This window comes from Brachyistius frenatus, unplaced genomic scaffold, assembly GCF_029030835.1.
Source record: "Brachyistius frenatus isolate BFR_SWC_R1_liver_20210118 unplaced genomic scaffold, ASM2903083v1 Contig_76, whole genome shotgun sequence".
Classification (NCBI taxonomy): Eukaryota; Metazoa; Chordata; class Actinopteri; family Embiotocidae; genus Brachyistius; species Brachyistius frenatus.
In genome coordinates this window covers 515937-538955 of record NW_027210675.1, presented here as the reverse complement: position 1 = coordinate 538955, position 23019 = coordinate 515937, and the positions used below count along the sequence as shown (strand labels likewise).

The 23019-nt window shown below is 38.9% G+C and overlaps 1 protein-coding gene across 3 annotated transcripts in view; it reads right to left on the bottom strand.

Annotated features, from left to right (window-relative positions):
• The window catches only part of rgs6 (regulator of G protein signaling 6), an 85266-nt gene that overhangs the window by 13847 nt on the left and 48400 nt on the right, over positions 1-23019 (bottom strand). For all 3 annotated transcript variants that reach the window (XM_069708479.1, XM_069708481.1, XM_069708480.1), the window contains exons 3-7: positions 7708-7804; positions 5699-5749; positions 4518-4624; positions 1472-1523; positions 179-243 (exon numbers count right to left, since the gene is read on the bottom strand). In XM_069708479.1, coding sequence (XP_069564580.1) covers positions 179-243; positions 1472-1523; positions 4518-4624; positions 5699-5749; positions 7708-7804 — 372 coding nt within the window. The remainder of the gene's footprint in view (positions 1-178; positions 244-1471; positions 1524-4517; positions 4625-5698; positions 5750-7707; positions 7805-23019) is intronic.

Genomic DNA, 23019 nt, shown 5'->3' with positions numbered 1-23019 from the left:
AATCTTAAAATATTCCGCAGTTTGCAGGTTTGAGTCTGCTCCGAGAGGCAGTCTACATCTCATATCATCCCAGACACACGTCTGTCTGACCTTTAAAAGGTTGTGTTTTTCTGCCCCGAGCTCGACACACAGATCAATACTAAGAAGTAATGGCTTCGAGGAACGGTTCAGCACTCACCGCTTCATAATCTGCTAGCTCCAGCCTCGTTTTATTCTGCATGGTCCGCTTGCACAGGTAGATAGCTGAGGTGCAGAGAGAGAGAGAGAGAGAGAGAGAGAGAGAGAGAGAGAGAGAGAGAGAGAGAGAGAGACGATCGAAGACGGGAAGTTATCAGTATACACATTTCCCTTTGCTCCATCCTCTCATCAGAGCATCTCTCGTTCCCTATGTACCTGCCTCACCTCTCATCGCCACCCATGGTGTGGACTATAATCAGTTTCAAGCTGCCTGTCCACCTTTAGGATAATGAGGCAGAGTGTGAAAAGCCACTAAACTCCGAGGCCGTAAACTCCAGCCACGGGTGAAGTGCTGGAAGTGGAACAGTGATCGATTAATCTCGTCTACTGTTCCTCTCCACAGCACAGGCTAGTGCTTGTTGTGCTTCAATACGGAGCCTAGTGGGAGGTTGTTTGTATTTATATTCAAGTATAACCTGATATACTGTTTATTTGTATGTGCTTTAGAAAGGCCAATATGTAAAACTGAAACTAGAATGAAGAGACCAGAGTTACTTTGATTTTCTTGCCATATTTGATGCATGTAAAGTTGATTATTTCCATGCAAAAACACACATTTATTGGAGTCATAATTCTTCACATTGTCACGCACTTGTTCTCGTGCTATTTACGGTCAACATGTGTAATCTCTCACTGTTTGCATTGTTGCTGGCGGTCTCATTCCCTTGCAGAATTAAAGTTACGTAAAAGCCTCTAAGACAGAAGTCATGATACAATGCTACGACTCCTCACTGAACCACAAAGTGATGAAATAATCTAGAAACCACTAGGTCTTTTTTAGAAGTAACTTCTATGACACATTCAGCCTTTGAAAGGTATAAGTATTACTAAGTCAAACAAATTAATGACAATTAACTGAAAGTTTGTAACAGTTTCTGTAGATTTGATCATGTAGAAATGTCCGACCACGGACTGGTTGATATCCGGTTAGAGTTAACCAAATAAATCATGACATTACCCCACTATGGAATATTTCATAGCTTGCTATTAGCCATTATTAAACCTGCAATTATACCGAGACAATAATCAATAATGTCTGTATAAAAGTTATTGCCAGAATTCATCTCAATAAATATTCAGGTATGTTCATCCACGCTGCATTACCAGTATTTTATTATTAATTTAGATGAGAGAGAACATGCTCTTCAGTGAAAATCGACAGTACAAATTAATTCAAGGTTTTAAAATATATATATATATATATAATGTGAAGGCATTCTCTAAAGTTTCTTACCATAGTCTGTGTTCTCAGGCTCCCAGCAGTTAGACGGCCAGAAATACGGTGCCTGACGGAGGACACAGAGAGTCAGAAGGGATTTTGCCTTGCTGCTGATTATCTTCTGAACCTCAAATACTGAAATCTATGAGTCAAAACTATTCGACAAAGCTGGAGTGATGACAATGACCTTTACGCTACAGTTGTTTTCCTCCGAGTCACAGCAGTGCACATGATTGCCTTGCTCCACTACATGAGCAATCAAAATATTGTTTATTGTCAGGATTGAACAGATTGAGAACAGCTGACACCTGAAACTTTTCCCTCAGTCAGAGGCACCCTGGGGTGCTGCAGAAGCGTGAAGATACTGCAGCAACACAGTAAAAAAACAAGAAGCGATGAAAGCTAGAAAACAAACAATGGCAAAGTGGAACAACAGGCGGAGAACAGATGCTGACGGGACCTGTTATGTGACAGCTCGCATGGGCTTCAACAGTTTTACATCTTTAACATCTGTAGTTGTTTTAGTGAGGAGAGATATTACATGGTGTTAATTGTTTTGATTTCCCTCTGTGTTTCTCTTTGTCTTGTCCTTCATTTGCCTCCAAAATGAAATGTTAATGAGGGGTAATTATCTTTATGAAGCTTTTTTTCTGTGATGGCAAATGGCCCTCGGATTCCTCCTCCTTGTCTTCTCTTCCTCTTCACTTTGAAGGGTTAGAGGAGAACCGAGGTCAAAGCACAGCAATGTGAACGGCTGTCTGGTTTAATTAAACTGCTCCTCCAGTTCGGGTGGAGATTCAACCCTCCAAATACACTCTGTATAAAGGGAAGAAGATTCCACACAGAGATAATTCAAATCTCACCGTGTGCTGCTTTGCCATTCCCCACTGAGGGTTGTGATTTTTTTTTCTCCCTTTTTTATAATTAAAGGATTTAGGATAAAACAGCCTGGAATAATTAATCTGTGACTTTAATGTCAGTTTTATCTGTGAAGGAGGTGGAAATGTCAGCATACTTTACTTTCTTTTGTGCACCTTGATGAGACTCTAGTTGTAGTGTAGTGCTCTACTACTCTATGTGTCCCTGTCAGGCTTTTGGTAGCCGCCTACTCGGCCCGTACTCTGATCTGCTTCCCCTGCTCGCTTGATGAATATTTTAACAGATCACCATTAATTTTTAATGGGGTTACAGATGCCCAATATAGTACTGAAAAAGATGTAGACAGTGGGCAGAGGCTTTTGTCATTACGATCAAGATCGGTGTGTTGTACAGTAAATCCATGAGGGAGAACGTAATCCTCAACAGCTGGTTGGGCTATTCATAGTAGGCTCCCCAACAATTGGATTTCTCAGTATCTCTCACAATAATACAGAATAAAGGAGGAATTAGTGTGAGATTATGTCTGGTATAAAAAGGGTGCAGAATAATTTTTCATTATTGGAGGGAAGAGAAACTGTTGTAATCTATTAAAAGTAAAGATCCAATTCTAGATATTTTAGCTTTTTATACAGTATATATGCTAAAATACACAAGTCCAAAAGTCTCATTCAAAGGTAAGGGCAGGAATTGTTGATTTTTGCCATTCAGCGTGGTCTTTTCACTGGTTTTACAGGAGCAACCCTACTCAAACTCAAATCGTTATAATGCTACAGTGTGTAGCTTAACAGGGCTAAAGGCCCACTAGCAGCTCTTTGAGGCTGCATATAGGCACAACAGTATTTAAGATTAATTCTAAGATTACTATTATTATATATTGATGATTGATTGTATGTTTTCTACGTTAAGTGTTTAAGTGGTGAACCAATAGTAAGTTAGCATGCTAACATTTGCTCAGTATCACTAAACAAAAATGAAGATAATCAAAGGTAAGAAATTTTAAAAGGTTGCCATGTTGATAGCTCTAGAGTATATATAAGAGTGGAAGGAGCTTCTGGGGTGCAAAAACAAGGCCAATGTGGAAGTGACTTGAACTGCTATACCACCAAGGACCACTAGGAGGTGACCCCAGAAAGGCTCTGGCTCCAAAGACTCCCATTAAACTTCTTTCATGAAATACAAAGTCCATACATTTTTTTTCCCACAGGTCATTAAGGTGTCATTTACTAAAGTCACTTCTTCAGATTAGTTTACTGGTGATCCATCTGAAAATAATCAATGTTAAACCAAATTTTGTTTTGTATTCGAGTGTGTCTCTATGTTTATTTTTTTTTAAACTAAACAAATCCATCGATTATCTGTACCGCTTATCCTGTGCAGGGTCACGAGGGGGCTAAAACCAACTCAGTTGACTTTGGGTGAAAGCGGAGTACACGTCACCAGTCCATCACGGGACCAACACAGAAAGACAGACAACCATTCACACCCACATTCACACCTACGGCAAATTTAGAATCACCCATTAACATGCATGTCTTTGGACTTGGCATCCGAAGAAAGCAGCTGGTTAAAATCTACAATCATCTTGCTATGAGGTGACATTCTTAACCTCTGCACCGTCCTGAAACTAGCTCTACTACCACAATATTTGTCCTGTAACAAAAGGATGTTGTCCCGTCTAACTTTTAGTGAAATGTAGATTTGACACAATGAAAAACGAGACTACGATTGTTCATTAATAAATCCTTCCCGCTTTTAGCCTGTGACCTAATCGAGCAGACGTCTCACCAAAGTCAAACTACTGTCACAAAATGCAGAACCAGTTACATCCCAGCTGTCCCAGCAATGACCTCATGCAATGGTAATTATAACAATGCCTTAAAATCGATGGATTGGCTTTCCTGGTGACGTCTGACATTCAACTCTGTATCAGAGGCCAAGATAAAACTTCAGCTACGTGGCAAACACCTATGTCAGGATTCTCAGAACACTATGTAACCCTCAACCTGACGGTGACCCCAATTTTTTTTACCAGGACACTACCTTTACGATGATCTGAGTACCTTGAAAGCAAATTTTCATGGTACTCATTAGTTTGCACATCAAGGGGGCTATCTGAAAAAGTAAATGTAGCCACTTCTCTATAGCCTTCCCTGTTTCATTATCACTTGATGTTCCTGCTCACCTGAAAGCGGTAGAAAGTGCCGTCGTCTTTGAGGGAGAGGACATGGTCTGAGATAGGGAAGAAGTACCCCTGAGCAGCGGTGAGACTCCCGATGTGCATGGCCTCCACTAAAGGAACGGAACAAAGAGCACAGATCACAGCAGGTCCGTCAGTACCACTCATATTATCTGCAATGTAATATCTATACGGATGGAATTAACTCAGTGGAAACAAAATCAGTACAAGGAAATCAAATTCGACACTCATGAAACTGATGTGCACTCATGAAAGTGATATTTCTGAACAAGATGTGAATATAATACAGTGGATCAGCAGCCAAACACAAGACTCTTCAAAATATGAAGTTGAAGATTTGCAGAAATCCACATGTATTACATTGCCTGTTCCATCCTTTTAATCTAAATTGGATTTCTGCTATAGTGTTGAGCTCTGAGGTTGGGATGTACATAGATGACTCAGTGATTGATTCATTTTCCAGGCCGTGGGCTATTGTACCAACAATAAACACTGCTCTCCCACCACCCTGCCTTGGGTCAGGCCAAATCCACTGGAAAAACTATATAAAAAAGTTGTTTTTTATTTAAAAAACAGTTTCAGCTCAGTCTGTATTGTTTCTGCATTGATTTCCTCAGTACTAACTAACTTAATTATCTTTTAAGCTTCTACAAGTTTCTTCAGCCGTGGTGGCAATCGATGCAAACTGTAAACTTGTACGTGTTGTAAACATAGTAATATGTATACCATTTCTGAAAAGGAAAAACAGGAACCCTTTCAATACCTACTGAACACTGTGTCTGACCTTTCATGAGCTGTACTGCTCTTGGGGGAGAAACTCCTGCCATCCATTTTCCATTTTAAGTAAGTCCTCAAAATAAAGATAAATGTACTCTTGTATTTCATGTTGTACACTGAGTTCATTTGACAGCCACATTAAATCCAGTCATGCTTTTATATTAATGGTTATTTGTGGTTGTTATAATCTGGAACGAAACTGGCAAATACTGCACCCAGTAAGTTCATTCGTGAAATTGTTCATTCATTTATTCATTCATTCATTTATTAATAGTTGCATTTCTTTTAATGAATAAAGCCTGCAGTCCAACAGGATTCTGCTGTCATGGGAGGTAGCCCTCAATGTCATTCAGCACAGTACAGTCTGGTATCATTTTTCTAAAACATACCTGGATCCTCAATGGACAGATTCTTCATCAGCCACTGTACAATATCTGTGCCTGAATCAGGTCAGACAGAGAAAGACAAATGACTGTTACACAGTATATGGTTACCGAGAAATACAGTGAGATATGGGTTAGGATTTTAAAAAGAAAAAAAATTGTGAATGACAATAAAACAGAGGAATAAATGTGTTTTTGATCACTTTTTTGAGACATACTTTGGGGCAAAAAGTGACGTAAATGGTGTTTTACGCTATTCTACCAAAAGAAACAACTACAGATAAAATTAGTGAATAAAATAAAAGACTTGTGTGCTATTTAAGACAGCTTTAAACTATATTAGCTTGTCAGAATGATTTTTTTTCAAATGAAGAAATACTAAACATTTCACCTACTTCATCTGAAACAGTTGTCTTTAATAAAAGAAAAGAGCCAAGTATACCAAAAATAAACAAATAAATAATCGTAGTAAAACTATCTAATTCCACTAGTGCTTGAGAGATCAACATTTAGAGACTTGACTTTTTATATAATAAGTCTGCAAGGTAAAGATCATTAAAAAGCTATTTTTATTACAGCGGAGTTAGATTACCATCTCATCTGAGCTTCCCTCTGCTTTCTTGAGCGAGGCTGTGTTTAATTCCCCATCATTCATTAGTTTCCTGGCCTTCGGCACTCAGCTGCAAACATTTGAGCTCCTGTTCTGCACATCCATCCGCTGCTGTCGTAATTGTGTTTATTGATACGCTCTGCTTACGGCATATTGTGGTAATGCATCTTCCATAAATGCAAGGACTGGGGAGGTTGTTGGGGGTGGTTGATAAGAATGTTAATAGCCTCTCTTTGTTTTCATCATTTGTTTCAGGGTGTGTCAAAGCCTCCCACTGCGGCTCCAGACTGTTCAAGTGATTTAGGTTATCAGTCAAAGTGATTACCGCCAGTGGTACAGCACGGTGGCTAACATCCATCCCTACCTGTCAGACTCAACTCGGTAATATGTTTTTTTACATTTTTTTTTTGTTTATTTACAAATTTTGACCGAGTGTGTTTTTACATGCATACAGTTGAACACACAGACACCTACAGTCCCGGCTCTACCGAAGCAGTCGGGGGTTGATTACCTTGCTTAAGGGCACCTTGACAGTAGGAGGACAGCATTACTCATTCCGTTTCCACACTCACACTTTCTTTCCCAAACATTTAATCATATGTTGTCCTCCCACTTCCCCTCCAGCTACTCAGCTATTCTCCAGTGAACCATTGCAGAGGTAACAGAGCAGCAGCCTCAACACAACCAGAATAAATTGCAGCCACAACACATTGTGATTTGGATATAAGGGTGTGACTCAGATGGAGATTTACACTCTATAGTTTCTTCAAGAAATAAAGAATGAGAAGTGCGGGATACCTCACAAAATGCCCTTTTGTTTTCCCCCATTTAATTACAAGACTCTATTGATGGAATAATTCCAAATGTTGGGAAATACGCAAATGCTCCTTCTTGCCAAGAGCTAGATGAAGAGATTAATTTTGCTCCCCAATTTATCCATAGATTATAAGGCTACGGGCAAGCGGTAGGTGTTAGTATGAAGATTTTGTCCAAAGACAAGAAAAGCACCCTTAAAGCTCACTAAGCACCACCCTTCTTTTATCTGTACAAAGTGTAAAGACAGTCATTTGCTGCTTTACCATATATATATATATATATATATATATATATATATATATATATATATATATATATATATATATATATATATATAGCATACAGTCCTAAATGTCAATTGAAAGCATTTTCCTTAAGCACATCACAATGGGAGCAAATGATTGAAATGTCATCTTTTTAAGCTTTTTTTTAGAAACATAAGCATCAAAGATATCTCAGCATTTTCCGTGATGTCCTTCTGTCTCTCACTCAGACACTCACTGTCCATCACTGATGCACTTTACAGGTAAAGTTTGTGAATCTGTCTCTGTCAGTCTTATTGACATCTCTTTCCCTCTCCTCTTCTTACCGGTAACAACACTGGGGATTTTGGTCATAAAACTTTTGACAGTTCTGATGGGCACACCCTCCGTCTCATCCTGGATGCGAGTCACGATGTCTTCAATCTGCAGAGGAGGACAGAGGACAGAGAGAAAAAAAGGATACATTTTTTTAAACTTTGATCAAACTGAAACTCGAATTCTATTAATTTGAGACAAAGGTTGGTTATATGTGCTAAATTTAGCATTTTAAACATCAATGAACTATCACTGTAGTAGTTTTAATCCACCAGTTTATACTCCACATTTAAAAGTTGTAATTTGTTTCATCACAGAATCTGCCTGCCTCCTTCAAACACTTTTAAAGATTGAATCGGTTGCTTGAACCACAGCATCTTTTGTAGTCCTCATTATTCCAAACTCCTAAGGCACCATTGATGATACTGCGGTGACTCATCTTCAGAGCATCTCTTTAGTCCAAGGGAAAGATGATGCAGGTTCCACAGCGTCATCAGCTGCACGCTTTCAAAGAAGCTGCCGGTGAAATTAGACACATCTAATGTGTCGACTTTAGTATAAAATCTGGGTTACAAAAAAGGAGGAGAATATGTATATTTTAAGACAAAGGGTCTAGAATATTTTACGTATCAAGGCATGTAATTAATTTGACAATAAAAAACACATGTTTATAAATGCTATTAAATGGACACTTTCGGTTCCTGAAAACTGCTAGTAAAAACAAAACAAGCAAATAACTTAAAATGTTAATTCATCCTATCTACATTTACTCAAATCCATCTGTCTCTCTTTCCACAACCACTTCCTGATTGCTTTATCCATTAGATTGACCTCCTCTAATGTCTTGTCCCAACATCTTGTTTCAAAGGTAATATATCATATTAAGAAGTAATCCAATTGCACGACACTTACAAGTGCAAAACAACGGCAAATTGAATTAGACCATTATATATAGTTGTATTTCATGGTGAGCAAATGTGGCCACAGCAGCCTCTGATATAAGGAGTTTAACAGGACATCACTCGCGTGTGGCCTATTATCACAACTGCACAGATGTTAAACCAAACACGTCGCCCATTTGGCCCTGAAGTAATAAGATTAGAGTTTGATTTACTCTGGTTTTGATTGCACCCACTCTCTGCACAGATGCTTTTTTGTTGTTGTTTTGTTTGCGTCAGTGAGTGGGTAGTGAGAAGTTGGTCGCTTTGGAGACAGCTATCACACAACAACTACAAAAAAAACCAAAACTCAGTGGCTATATATAAACCCTGAATCAGCGATGAGCGCGGAGTGAGACAAGCTGAGAAGACTACATATGCTTTTTACACCTGGACCATTAAAGTGATCACATTAAAGGTGTGCAGAGAAAACACAGCACAGAAATGGAGAGAAGTCTAGTTCTAAAAAAAAACTAAAAAAACACACTTTCTGCTTCTTGTGCCTATGGTGCTTATATACCGTCACGCTGTGTGCAGTCTGCTGACCCTTTTAGCTTCATGAGTATATTTATAATGCTCAAGCTAGCTGTCAGTGGAACATAGCTGTAGCAGGCACCCACGCTGGGTCAAAGCTTACATGACTACTTCCACAACAGACTCTTACAGACTATACTTGATGTACAATGCTGAACTCACTTTTATTATATATCCTATACAACTGTTACAAGATTTTGTTTTTAAAAACTGAAACTGCGACGACACGAGAATGTGTAAAATGATTTTACAGTATTGCTTTGCTGGTGTGTGTTTTGCTGATGATTCATCCCTGTATTGTAATATATATGTGGATCCACAAAATGCTCATGTTCTATCTGCTCTAATTTTAGAGGCTTGATAATTTGACTAAAAGCAAGCGGTTATTTCTAGCATATAGGGACGTCAGGGGAGTAGGCGCAGGGTGAGGGAGGTTAGAGCTGGCAGTAAGTCTGCAGCAGAAGAGAAATTCACCTCCATCATGAGAACAAAAAGGAGCAAAAGCATTATATTGGCTATGGCTTGTGTGTTTTTGAATATCTTAGCTGGCTGAAGGTGTTGTTTATATCTGCACCCAACCTGCCAATGCATGACCATCAGCAGTTTTCAGAGGTCAGTCAACTGTTTTTTTTTTTTATATTGGTTTATACTTTAGGTTAAATATGTTAAGTAAGTTACAAAATCCAAGTCGACTTTTGCGTTCTCACGGACTCAAACGCCGCTCTCCTGGGTGAAAGTATTTTTGCTTTCCAGCAAAGACTTCAACATTCTTTGTACTTGAACACATGACGTCCATCACATGACTTCCTCCTTTGTTCCTGGTCGTACATGTGGGTACTTTTCATGCCTAGGCAATGCAAAAACGGGACCCTGACACGATATTGCCTCATGGACTGATGGGTTTATGGGACAATGTTCCAGAGTCCACCAACTCTTACCTATGTGGACACGGCAGGTACTGACCTGAGAAAAATGAGACTAAGGACTAAGCAGAAGCACTGGAGAATAAAATAAAAAAAATCGGAAAATCTCTTTTTAAGAGTTTATGTTATTAGCAATCTGTGTCCTGCTTCTAGCTCCATACTTAATGGATAAATATAATAGGTATGAAAGAGGCATCATTCTCAGAGAGAAAGCGTATTATCAACCTACTGTCAACTTAATCCTGTTGCTGAGTTTTGGTTCACGGTCATAGCGAACTACACCTTGACTAAGGCATTCTTTTTGTGATTGAAGTCAATTTCTCAGGCAAAATAAGGGCAAACATTCAAGAAACAAAAAGCTCAAAAAGCATTTCTTGTTTACTTTCCAGCACCGACGTTTTCTAACCCGTCTGGAGATGTGAACTGACAAGCCTTCTGCTTTTATCTATCTGGCCATCAGACTGCCTGTCACCGCGTTCCTCTCTCGTTGAAAGAAATAGATCCTGGCTTTCTGCCATAACCAAAGGCAGCTTCGGGCTACGCTTCGGAATCAATATAATAATATGATTCTAACAAGACCTTGATGGTGTGTGGAGACAGCATCTCCAATGACTATAATGGCTTCCGCTGTCAGGAACAATCTTCTCCTGCTCCACTAATCAACATAGGTATTCACAACAGGTTTATTGTTGGTCACAACAGCCGTCGGACCGCAGAACTTTCAGAGAAGATGACAAAATTGCCTTCGTCACGTGTGATGACAAAACACACAAAATGCAAGATTTTAATTAAGGGAAAAGTCGGAACATTAAAACACATCATTTCCTGTGTGTCAGAATATTTCCCGTGGGAACGAATCACAGTTGCATTAGATTAGTCACAGAAGTGAGTAAAACAGTACAAAACAGACAGCTAAATGTGCTTGTGATGGATTATTAGTCATTTAGTTAACACCAGTGATTCCCACTAAAGTAACATTACATCAAGAGGACTGCAAAACCACCACGGCAACAAAGCACTGAGACACACGCGGAAATAACTCAAGTATCACTTGAAAGTATCCATATATCTATATCGCCTATAGACTTTAAGATCACAACTGCATACAGCTGCTTGTGTGAATTGAAATATAGATTTTGCACTTATATTGAGCCCTGGTACCACGCAGTCTTTTTACCACACTGATTACAGCTACCACTCCTCTGGTCTCAGCTTCAGCGCCTTTAAATTAGTTGTTATCAAGTGGGTCGTAAATTAAATGACTTTAAACATTCATTCTAAATTATGTTTTGTCTTTAACTGCGTGATTTGTTAAAGGCGAGGTACAACCACAGCTTTAAGTTTGGTTACATTAGAACATATGCATTCGGGTACATTTAACTACGCTGGCATGTCAGTGACGATCCTCACACACAAACATGTACTGTATGTGCGCCTGTATTCTGTGTGTGCACATTTTCTAGGTTGTGTGACCATTTCTGTGCTGTACAGGTGCGTCTGCGTGTTTGTGTTTTGGCTTTCACTGCAGCCCAGTGGGAGCAGGTTTCATCAGACCGCTGTGTTTAGCACCCCGTGAGGCAGTGGGCAGCCTGATTACAGTCTTAACAGCACACACTGCTAGTAGCGGGCTGGCAGGCATCCTGGCAGACAGGTTGGTTATGGGGAGAAGAAAGATATACTGCTGGTTGTGGATGAATGATCCCCATGGATAAACAGAATGATTAGCCATTCGTTTTCATCTGTCAGTCATTTGTTTATTGTTTGATCACATGCAAGGCTGAACGAAGCATCACATGGATGTTGTCGGGAGGTAGAAGGCCGGCAAATATGACCAAAATATAGTTCTCGTCTTTTATTTAAGGAAAAGCTTTTGAACTTATCAGCAGAGAAGAAAATTTATAGTGGACAATTCAGCAAAATTTCTAATTACATTCATTGGTCACAATATTTGGTCCAGTGGTAACATTTCCCGATTTTCAGAAAAAAAGAAAGATGATTAAGGCAAGGTGAGATTAGAGTTAGGCCATAAATGATTATATAACACACTACAATGTAGTTGTAAATACATGTATATTAATGCATTTTTAAACAAGAGAAACTCCATTAAGTGTATAATTTCAGACTGGTCTATAAAGAGATGGTAAATGATCGTGTTTAAACAACAAATTGTGTCTTTGAAGGAGAAGTTGTAACTACAATTAATTGATAAACACTTAAAATGTCATTTGGTTAACAGGCTAATTACATGTGTGTTAAACTGCTAATAAAAGCCAAACAGTGGTACTTCAATCAATTAATTTCATTTAATTTCCAATTTCTGTTCATTAACACGGCACACTGCCGACCTGCATTGGCAACAAAATAATCCGAACAACTTTGTGAGGTGCAACAAATAATGTGGACTTAATCTTCAGGATACCAAACTGAAAACGATGTAGTATTTAGCATTCAGGCAGTGATGGAAAAAGGGTTCAGATCAGTTGCAATTCCCAAATATAAAATACTTCATAAAAATGAAACGTGCTGCACTCAAAATTGACTGAAGTACAGAAGTATTGTCAGCAAATGTTATCATACAAGATGACCTCTTTCAGCATATTTTGTACCTATTTGATATACTTTGCTGAATGTGCAAGGTTAAAGGACAGCTGTGAAATAAATGTAATGTAATATAGCAGAGTAAAAGTATGTCAGTATATCTAAATGTTTCAGTAGTTGAATAAAATAACTTTTTGTTTGGAGTTCCACAATGCAGGAAGCAGTTGTGGAAGACAACATGGAAGTTGTATCAGCTGATATTTGAAGCTAATGCACACCTTCAGTTATCAAGTGCGTACAACAAATGATCAGTTATCAAGTGTGAACATTCATTAATCATCCAACATGGTGACTGATGAGAAAAAAATATACGTTACACAAGAGGTTTTCAGAATGGAAGTAGGCTACATCCTCTTGAGTCAGCCACATCGACCCATGGGAGGAGGCCACAATATACCTCCAAGCTGAACCGACAACCTGCCACGCACACCCAAATACGTGCAGAAAAGCCCAACAAAAGAACACTTTATAGTAAAAAAAAAAAGAAAAAAAGTCCCCTTTTGAATTCCTGACCCCGAAACAGCCGCGATTAGCCTTTCTTGACACAAAGTGAAATGTGTGGGAGAGGAGAATGACAAGGCCATTACTGTGGTTATAATGCAGCAGGTATACATCCTGCTGAGAGAGAAAATGTCAGCCATGGCCCAGAGGAGTGGAAATTTCAGTGCAGTGATACCTGGGTGCCACATTTTGAGAGAAAAGAAAGAAAATGATCTCTTCTGAATCACGCTGTTCCAAGCCATCCCCACAGTGACAGTTTAACACGCTGGCAGATCAATAGCAGCCTGGCTGAGGGCCAGGTGGAGAATAAGCAGACAGATGACTGCCAATCAAGGCAACGGTCATGGGGCTGAATATCCGTGCTGTTTATTTGGCCACAGCTTTAACTGTCTTACTTATTCCGGCCTTTACAGATGCATTACTATCCCTCTTTTGTCAAACGCAGTACATATTTTCTCTTGTTTCACTAAGATGAATACTTATAATTATTTTTTGAAGTGCTGAAATATATAACACATCTCCAAGAATCCATTTTTAATTGATTTTAATGCTTTTAAAATTGGGTGTGTAATGCATGCACTGATGGACAGCAAGCTTAAATAAACCTGGAAAAAAGTTGCATGCCGTGAATTGATAAATTTGGATTTTGGGGGAGGCAAAGTAAGTAATCTGACTCTCCTAAAAAGACCACTGACTGATTTAGGTCCTTCTCGAACTACTTCAGCACAATATTACCTTCACAAGATCCTTCACAATCAACTGATTGCAACATATGCCTCTGTGCTTTTAGTGGCTCTTGCATAATGACAAGAAACTCTCAGGGAGAAAGTCAAGTGCGTACAAAAGGAAAAGAATATTGCAGATTTAAAAAAAAAAAACTTGCTTAGAGCCATTGAAACATATGCAATTTGTTCAAAAATGCAGAATAATAAAGTATGGACTACGAATTTACAGTGCAATGCTATGTGCTCTAGGGGTTTATCAGTAATACACTGTCATCAGCATGCAGGGCTCAACTGTCATTTTTTGTAACAACACTACTGCGATCCAAGCTTTGAGAAAAGACAACTCATAATGTAGACGTATACAGCTGTTACAAATGATAACATCTATTGAAATGAAGATGATGAGGTTGATCATTTGCTTCTCCTAATTGATTTCTGGAGAAAGAGAAAATGCAGGAGGATTTCCAATCAAGTAGCTGAACCAGGTTCATATATGTTGGCAACCATCCACACCTCATTTGTGTTTTGCTGGGACTGATCTGACCTCTGATCTTTTTAAGTAAGCAAAATTAATTAATCAATTCATTGCACTTTTTTTTTTCCAATTAGCAACAGTATACTGTAAATATCTCCAATGATGTTTATGAATGTAGCTTATCTGAGTCCTTCGAAATACTGTGAAAGGTCAAAATTAGCCAAATTGGGGCTCCACTTCTGGGCTTAAATCCATTCATAAAAACTTGATCTGCATTTCAGGTCAATTCCATGCATATATTTTTCATGTTTATTTCTCAAATTTGACACATTATGTCTGAGGAGACTCATTATCCAGCGGCCGGTATACTGTATTTATATTACAAACTTTATCAGCAAATTCAACCTTTAATATCTCGCAAAAAATAACCATGATGATCCCTTGAAATGAAAAGCAGTGCATTTTCTTAAGTAAGGTGGTCTTATAGGCATAAGTTTTGTCGACACGAAGGCTAATGCACAATACATTTAATTATTTACAAATTTGGGGGGAGAAACTGGCAATAAAATACTAAATACAACACTACAATTGATTTTACGTATTTCATTGTTTATACACACTGTGGCTTAAATGGAGAATTGCTCTTATAGTAAAGACCCTGTTCCACAGCTGGTACCAGTTCTGCTCTACTCGCTTTTGGAGACACATTTTGTTTTAGAGGAGGCTGAAGACAGCAAGACAAACAAAAGACTGATGAAGGTTGCGGGATGTCATCAATCGAGTTGTCCAGTCAATTTAAAAAGTGCAGTCACTAGCTTGGCTAGTTAACAATGTCAGGTTTGTAAAAGAATATCCCATGTCATATGAGCAGTTACGCAGTCATTGTCCTGATCCTCTCTCACCAATCAGTGGTCTGCAGTGTCTTCACATTATTTGTTTTGAATCGGCTCAGGTCACTTGGATCCTTAATGGAGGATAAACCAGTATAGTACCAGGTCGCAGGAACAATCCACAACCGTTGGCTAATGGAAAACCAAAAAAGCAAGTCAAATCAAGCCGACCCGATACCTGCATTGGAACACGGGCTAAAGATATGTGACGGAAACATACAAAACATTGAAACAGTCTCATCTTAGCACAGAGAGGTCTGATAAAGCAAGACTACCTTGGAAACAACAACAGTCACTCAGCACTCTCAGCCAATGGAGATGTAGCTACATGCTATTAACGTGAGATATGGAGTCATTAGACCAGCAGATGGATCCTAATGCTCACGATCATGATCATAAATTTGATTCCGAACCCTACAATCACCACCATTGTGAAAAGACAGGCATTCCTCAAAGAACTTATAAAAACCTTGAAAACACAGTATATTCCAGTTCTTTCTACAAAAAGCAGTTATCCAAGCAAACAGTATAAAACCAAAAGTGAGTACAAAATGCCTTTCATGACAATCATTTTTGTAAATTTTGTACATGTAGAGAAGAAAGCAGGTGCTCCAAATCAATTTATCTTTGTGGGGTAGGGCAGAGAAAATTCTTACCTTCAGCTGAACAAGCTGTTTTAGTCTTTGTTCGGTCATAAAAATAACAAAATTTCAATGCTTTTTTCGCCCACGTTTGGTTCAATATTCGCTGGTGTTTCAACCATTGTTTGGGCCAGTTCCTTTTGGTGCTCTGCTTAGTTGGACCTTACTCAGATTTAATCAACGCAGTTCTAATTGTTGTGAAGTAATACGTGGTGTGTCTGTATTTGTACACCAGGCTCTAACAGCGGTGTGAATAGTGTGTGGCCGTGTACGGGAGCTTTCGTGCATGCTTGAATGTGAGTTGGTGTAAGTACAAGTGTCATCTGAGGCAACAGTTCCTTGTGAGACCTGCGTTTCTTTCAGTCGAGCACCTTTCTCCTCCCCTGCAGTTTCCTCCATCGCACAGCTTCTGCCCGGCGATCTCTGCACACTGCTGCAGAAATCACATGGCTCCGTGTACAGCAGATCACAATCGAGATGAATTTTAAGATTAGACTGCCAGAGGTCATTCCAGGGATAACGCTGCTTTTGCATTTTTATTGTCCCACTCTGTATGCTGGTATATCTTATATTTTTCTATAAAGGATCGCAGAATAGTAATCTTCTTTTCTTTGTGTCGGTGTGATGAATATTATTCACAGCTCTACTGTTAATCCTCTCACAATATAGGCTTGTCTGACTTTCTACTAGATTGACATTTTCAATGACGGAGGGATAACACTTTATGAAATGTTTTTATAAAGGTATTTTATAGGATCATGAATGCATATTAAAAGGAGCCCACTGTCACTGTTACAGTTTCAGTGTGATATAAGATATTGTATTATAATGTGAAAACCTTCAAGTAACAATCCAACTGATGAATATTTTTAATACAATTTATGGTGGATTAATATTGCTCTGTAAGGGAAATAGCAGGATATATTTATGTGCAATCTTTTTAAACAAATACTGCATGAATCCTAGTTGTAATATCTTTTTAGACAGGATCTTATATAAGAAAAGTCCAGATTCTCCAAAAGCCTGATAGTGTTACATAAGCTCACTTTGTCAATTGTAAATCAGTGAATTAGGATGATCTTGGTGGTAGAACATTTTGGTCCCTGAAGGTCTGAACTAAATTCAGAGAATAATGATCATACATATGTATTAAGAGCTTTGTGAAAGACTCCATTCTGCTTGCTAGCAGGCACTAAAGTATAAGAAATGAAGCAGGCAAAGATAAACTAATTACGCTGTAGTGTTATCGCAATGAAAAGTAGAAGTAGTTGAAAACAAAAACAGCCCAGCTCTCAGTTGAGAATATGAATGGACTAAAACCCTTCAGCGCTGTTGTTACTTCAAGGCCTTAATAAGTATTTGTTATAAGTGTTTATTCAATGAAATGTGTGATTAATATCTATTGCTAAAGCTTCCTGGCAGCAACTTTAAAAGCACAAACAGACATCATACTGTAGGTAGGGCCTCGGCCAAACATAGTGAGTTCCTGCCAATGTATTTCAACAGTTGTATCGGGAAATAATTATGAATTTTTTTTTACAGCTCCATGATGACTGTATATAAATTCATTCTGACCGGTTGGATTCCAAAGCAGCTAATTTCATATTTATTAGCGTAAATTATCAACAGTCGATCATGTTTCTGTAAATACAGTGCTCTTCAACAGGTAAAATATTCTTTCCAAACCTACCTTGGAAACAGCCATTATAAATTGTTTCACTACGGCATTGAAAATGTTAAGTTAAGTGAAACAGGCATTTGAGAAGAGATTTAACAAAATGCAAACCATCAACCTTTAAATGTAAAACTGTATTCAGCTACAACAGAAAGCACTTCTTTAATCACTATGATAAAATCAACTTCATAATCAAACCTATTCAAGTCATTAACTGAGGTTATTATTGTCTCATTTTAGATAACCTTTCCATATTGATGTTAGTTCAGGGCGCAATGTGGTGTATAGTTTGGAAGTGTAAATAGTATGTTTCTATCAAGCAGTTCTGCTGCAATATCAAACATAGCTTACCCCACTGTCAATGCCTGTGGTATTAACATGTATGACTCCCTTCTTTTATAATTTATTCTCCATTTCTCAAGTCTACACATCTTCAATGAGCCTTTGGCTATAAAGACGAAATGTATCATTTGCACAAGTTCAGAGGAACATGAAGAGGCTAACTATATGTCAACCTTTTGTTGAAGTGTACGATAATAAGGTTGTGATAATGAATCTTCCCAGGGATGTAAATTGTCTAATAAAATCTGGGCACGTACAGTTCATGACCGTGCACTTCCATGAGACCACTGAAATAAAAGAACTTGGTTAATCCCACATTCAATGTAATATATCATGCAAGATTTTATTCCAGAAAAGAATTACCATGCCAACCTGGCAAAGGTCAAATTAGTTTCATCAGATATATTAAATGCAGTGACTTTGATCACAAAGCATGAATGTGTGTGTGTTTTGTTCTACATTGACACGCACCGTCTCAGGCATCATATGAATTGCCGCTCTGCCAGAGTGGGTGTAATGACTCATAGCGGAGATGGTGAAGCCGTTTGCCTGCAGAGTGTCCGGGTTTATGTCTGAAGGTCAGATACGATGGCTCTGTGACAGTGATGATGAGTCTTACGGGTTTCAGCCCCAGTGCATCTGGCAGCAGGGTGACGTGACTGTTAATGGAAGTGTAATGACAACAGGATGGCTTTGCCACAGTTGACTGCCGGTGCATCTCTGCCTGACAGCTGATACCATCACAGAGCAATTTATGAGGCTGGCTGAGATTCTGAAACAGAAAATGAAATTGTCATCTGTTTTGTGAATCTGAAGCAAATTATATTGTTTCTCCTCCAACAATTACCAATAAAAAAGGTAATCTACAATCATATCTCTGTGGTTATTCAGTACTGCTCTTAGTCAACACAACTGGGTGGATAGAGTAGTATTGAGAGATGGGTTAAACATATTTCAAAACATTGTTTAAAAATTGCAGTGGCAATGTCAAAGCAAGATTTGAAATCTACAGTCACATCAGACACTCTGTGACGCTGCACTTTGGCACTCTAGTAAAGTTAAGAGCTCACCAAAGTTATAAAATTCCCATGTAATCGACCATGAATGTATCACATGATAATCAATCCAGTAGTTCATCTAGTAGAGACATTTCACTCTTGGTGGCACTCAAGGACAAATCAGAAGGTCACCAAATTAATTGGGATCTATTGTTGGGAATCCATTTATATCATTATGAGAATTTTATCTAGATGTGAAAATATGCATTGTCTACGCAAAATATAATTGGAATCTGGACAATGCTGGTTGAGAGATTTCTGGACCATATGGTGGATCAAAACACAGACCAATATTACCATTCCTAGTGCCAATTAACTTTTGGTGCTAAAATCAAGAATATGCTTGGACATAACTTTCCTTCTTCACTCCCTTTAAAATGATGACTATTTAAGGACACATGCTTTTATCTCGTTTACATTTGTGCAGGTACTTAATGTTAACATTACTATCCATCTATCCATCCATCCAAAATAAAATGACACAACAGACTCTTTCACCTTTTGACTTTGACAAAGTGCAAAATATTATGTGAACAAAAGTTTCCAAGAGATTAAAAAAGACAGTGAGACATATAATGATCCATCACATCAAATGCAATGCAATCCGTCTATAGAGTAGCCCATGGTGAAATAGAAAAATTAATCCTTAAATCTGCTTAATGGTGTATATGACCACAACAACCTTGACGGGGGAATGCAGTCTACCCTGCATACAAATACAGATCTGAACTCAGGCAAATCGAGCACTTACTTGTGAAACCTGTGTGTTTGTGTTACCTTTTGGCTATAGTTCTTTGATGAGGTGAATGAATTACTCTGAGATTATTACACGTGACAAGGCCATAAATGTAATCTTCATGAAACAATGTCTGAAAAAAAAAGAAAGGCTGAAACAATTAATTGGACCAAACAGGGACAGGCTGCGATTACTGTGGGTGCAGCAGAAGCGGGGGATTACAGCCTCAGCCTCCCTCGGTATGGTTAACACCTTTGGGACGCAACAGCACAGAGGACAAGGTGCCTTGGGCGACACCGGTACAACAGGTCGTCGAGCTGACTGCAGCAGAAGCCATAAGATTACACGGATTTCGGCATGAAGGGCCTTCTTATTTTTACACCATGCTTCCTTCTGTTCAACTCCGACACAGAATCTATCATAATTAAAACAATGCCGGAAAAGAGGAGGAACAAATAGTTTAACAAAATTCTCTACTTTCTCAGAAAAGTAATCTAACTACAAATGATCTTATTGAAAGAGCAGGTATCATAGAGTACAAAGCCCTTACATACCAATCATACACCTACACAGGGTTAGACTTCTTCTCAATGTGCTGTCAGAGCAGATTTGACTTCCCTTTCATCTCTATGACATCTTTGCTCCTGGTTGTGATTAGCCACGCCTTTTTTGCTTCAGACAGAGTTCAATCTGATTTCACGTCGACTTGTGTAATTTGGAGTTTGGTGATATATTGTAATTTCCCTCCAAACCTCCATCCAACTTTAACTACTGAAGTCAAATAAGCATAACAGGAGAAGTCTCAGAAGTCTAGCCTACGTTTATATCCAACCCAGCATTATGGCAAAGCGTAAAATAGACATGGCGGTCCACCACAGCAAAACCTGAAATAGTCACGCTTTGGCCTGTTTAGGCATTAGAGTTACACATTTTGAAAGCGTCAAACTTACACGCATGTAAATATCACGTGACGTGACATCATGTGACCAAGGTCCTGCAACAGAGACAACACAGGCCATTTTTTCGCAGTCACAGACTGCCATGCGGTACGGTTCGAATCCAGGAGGAGACAACGTTTTTGTGGAGTACATGTAACTGTCTTGCCCAGACAGGCCGAAGCGTAGCTATTTCATGTTTTGCAGTAGTGTACCGGCGTGTCTATTTCAACATTTTGTACATACGTTGTACAAAACTGCATGACTTTTGGCAATTGATACTGTAAACGCTACTCATTAGTAATGTTAGTGGCTGAAAAATATTGCATAACTATGCATGGATGTAAGTGGTAGTCTGCTATAGTGGATAGCAATAATGAAATTCTGGGCATAAAGCAACAAAGGGCACTTATTGCCACTGGAACAAAGCAGGAAATTTGTCCCCGTCTGAGTCCCAGAAGGACAACTACTTTCATTCCAAGTGTCAATGTATATTTTTAGCCAGTTCTGAAGAGAGCCTGAAGTCCTTTTGTGGAAATATTTTGTGTATTGAAAATAATTCCCATGGTTGTTGGGAGATGGATGCTGGCGTGGAGGGTTGCTTCAAGACTGTGACTTTGGTTAGTATTGGGCTGATTGCTCTTGTCCTTTGAAGGACAATCACAAACTAGCTCACCAACCATGAACTGGAGTGTACAGTGAACAAAAGGACTGATGTTTTGTGGTTGTTTTCTCAACTCTATTTGACAACCTGGTCCTCAAGCACAGAGGATTTCTCTTTTACTATCAATGCTTTCTTTACAGCGCTTCCCACTCTTTTGTAAAACCCATTAAATTCCCATCAAGTTATTTAATACAAGACTCAGAGAGGGTTTACCCACATGTTGCTGCATATCTGAACTGCTCCACATATTCACGGATCTGTTGAATGAATCACATGTTTTTTTCTCTCCTCTGAAGCCTCTCGTTTTTCTGTCACACGAAGTGTCAGTTACTGACACAAATCAAATGTCATTCGGCAAAGAGAACATTTGCTGAGGAACAGCCCTGTGGCACACTGTCACATTACATTGAGCGCTCCACCACATAACCCCACAGGTATGGAGGAACACTGCTCAATAATGAAACAATTCACTTTTTAATGTCCACTGTGCAATTTTACTGAGATGCAGGGGAACTCACAGCTCTCCTGACACTCCTCATTTCTACAAAATGCATTATCAGAACTGAAATAAAGAATTTGACTGTTAAAACTGTGCCTCCGTGTGTGACACCTCAACTGTCTGATTGTCATTTGCAATTAGATTCTGACCGATACTGTTCTCCATGCCGAGAAAAATCTAGATTTTGAAGTATTTAATAAAGTTGCTATTGTTATTCCGTGTGCAGACACACACTCTGGACCCTGAAAGGTTAGCACAGCTGGATCATGACATTGTATGATGCTGCAGGTATCTAATAAACTCAGAGGAAAGACTCCTAAAATCAGCTGTAAGGAAAAGGCGACACAACTTCAGCTTCTGTTAATGTTTTGTCAAACCCAGGTTCCAGGTTATGTTTGGATTGTGTTCATCACAGTAAAGTTTTATGGACATTTGAATAAAAGATGTGAAATTAACCAAATCTAGAAAAACCCTAATGTTCATACTTTGTCCTGTGAGCAGAGAAAGCCTGTTTTGCCCCCTTCATTATTATTTGGGGTGAGTGTGAGCAGTGTGAGCTTGAAAGCGGGTGTCTCACACCAAAAGTGTGAGACCTGGCAACCCGAGTATCATTTCCAAGTCTTAATTATCATTTCTGGTTCAACGTTATTTTGCCAACGTAAATCAACTTTTAGTTGTCAGGACAAAGAGAAAGTGATTGAAATCCTCAGGCAGAAACATCGAGAGGTCAAAGTTCTCATACAAACTTGGAGATCGAGTTTCCTGTCTGGCAGAGAGCCGGCCCGCCACAGACAGCAGAAAGTGAACTGAGTCCAAACACTCCCCGGGCAATAATCAATCCAGACAAGTTTTCATTGCTCCCAGCAAGGGACACCAACAGAGCTGACCTCGCGCCTCAAAGCCAGACACATCCATACCTGGCAGAGAGTGAGTAATCATCACAAGGGGAGGCTGATTATTTTCTACTCTCCTTGTTGGCCCATGGGAGTCCAAGTCTGCCTCCAGTAAATCATGTCATTATTGTGTATCAAATAACAATTTATCCAGTGGGCTGTTTTATTATCATTACAATCATCATCACAGCAGGCTATGACATCCAGATTTTCCAGAGAGATTAAAGGTGTTTATAGAATTCATTACATAAGCAGAGCAAAATGATCCATACAATAGGGAACTTCCACGTTGTTCT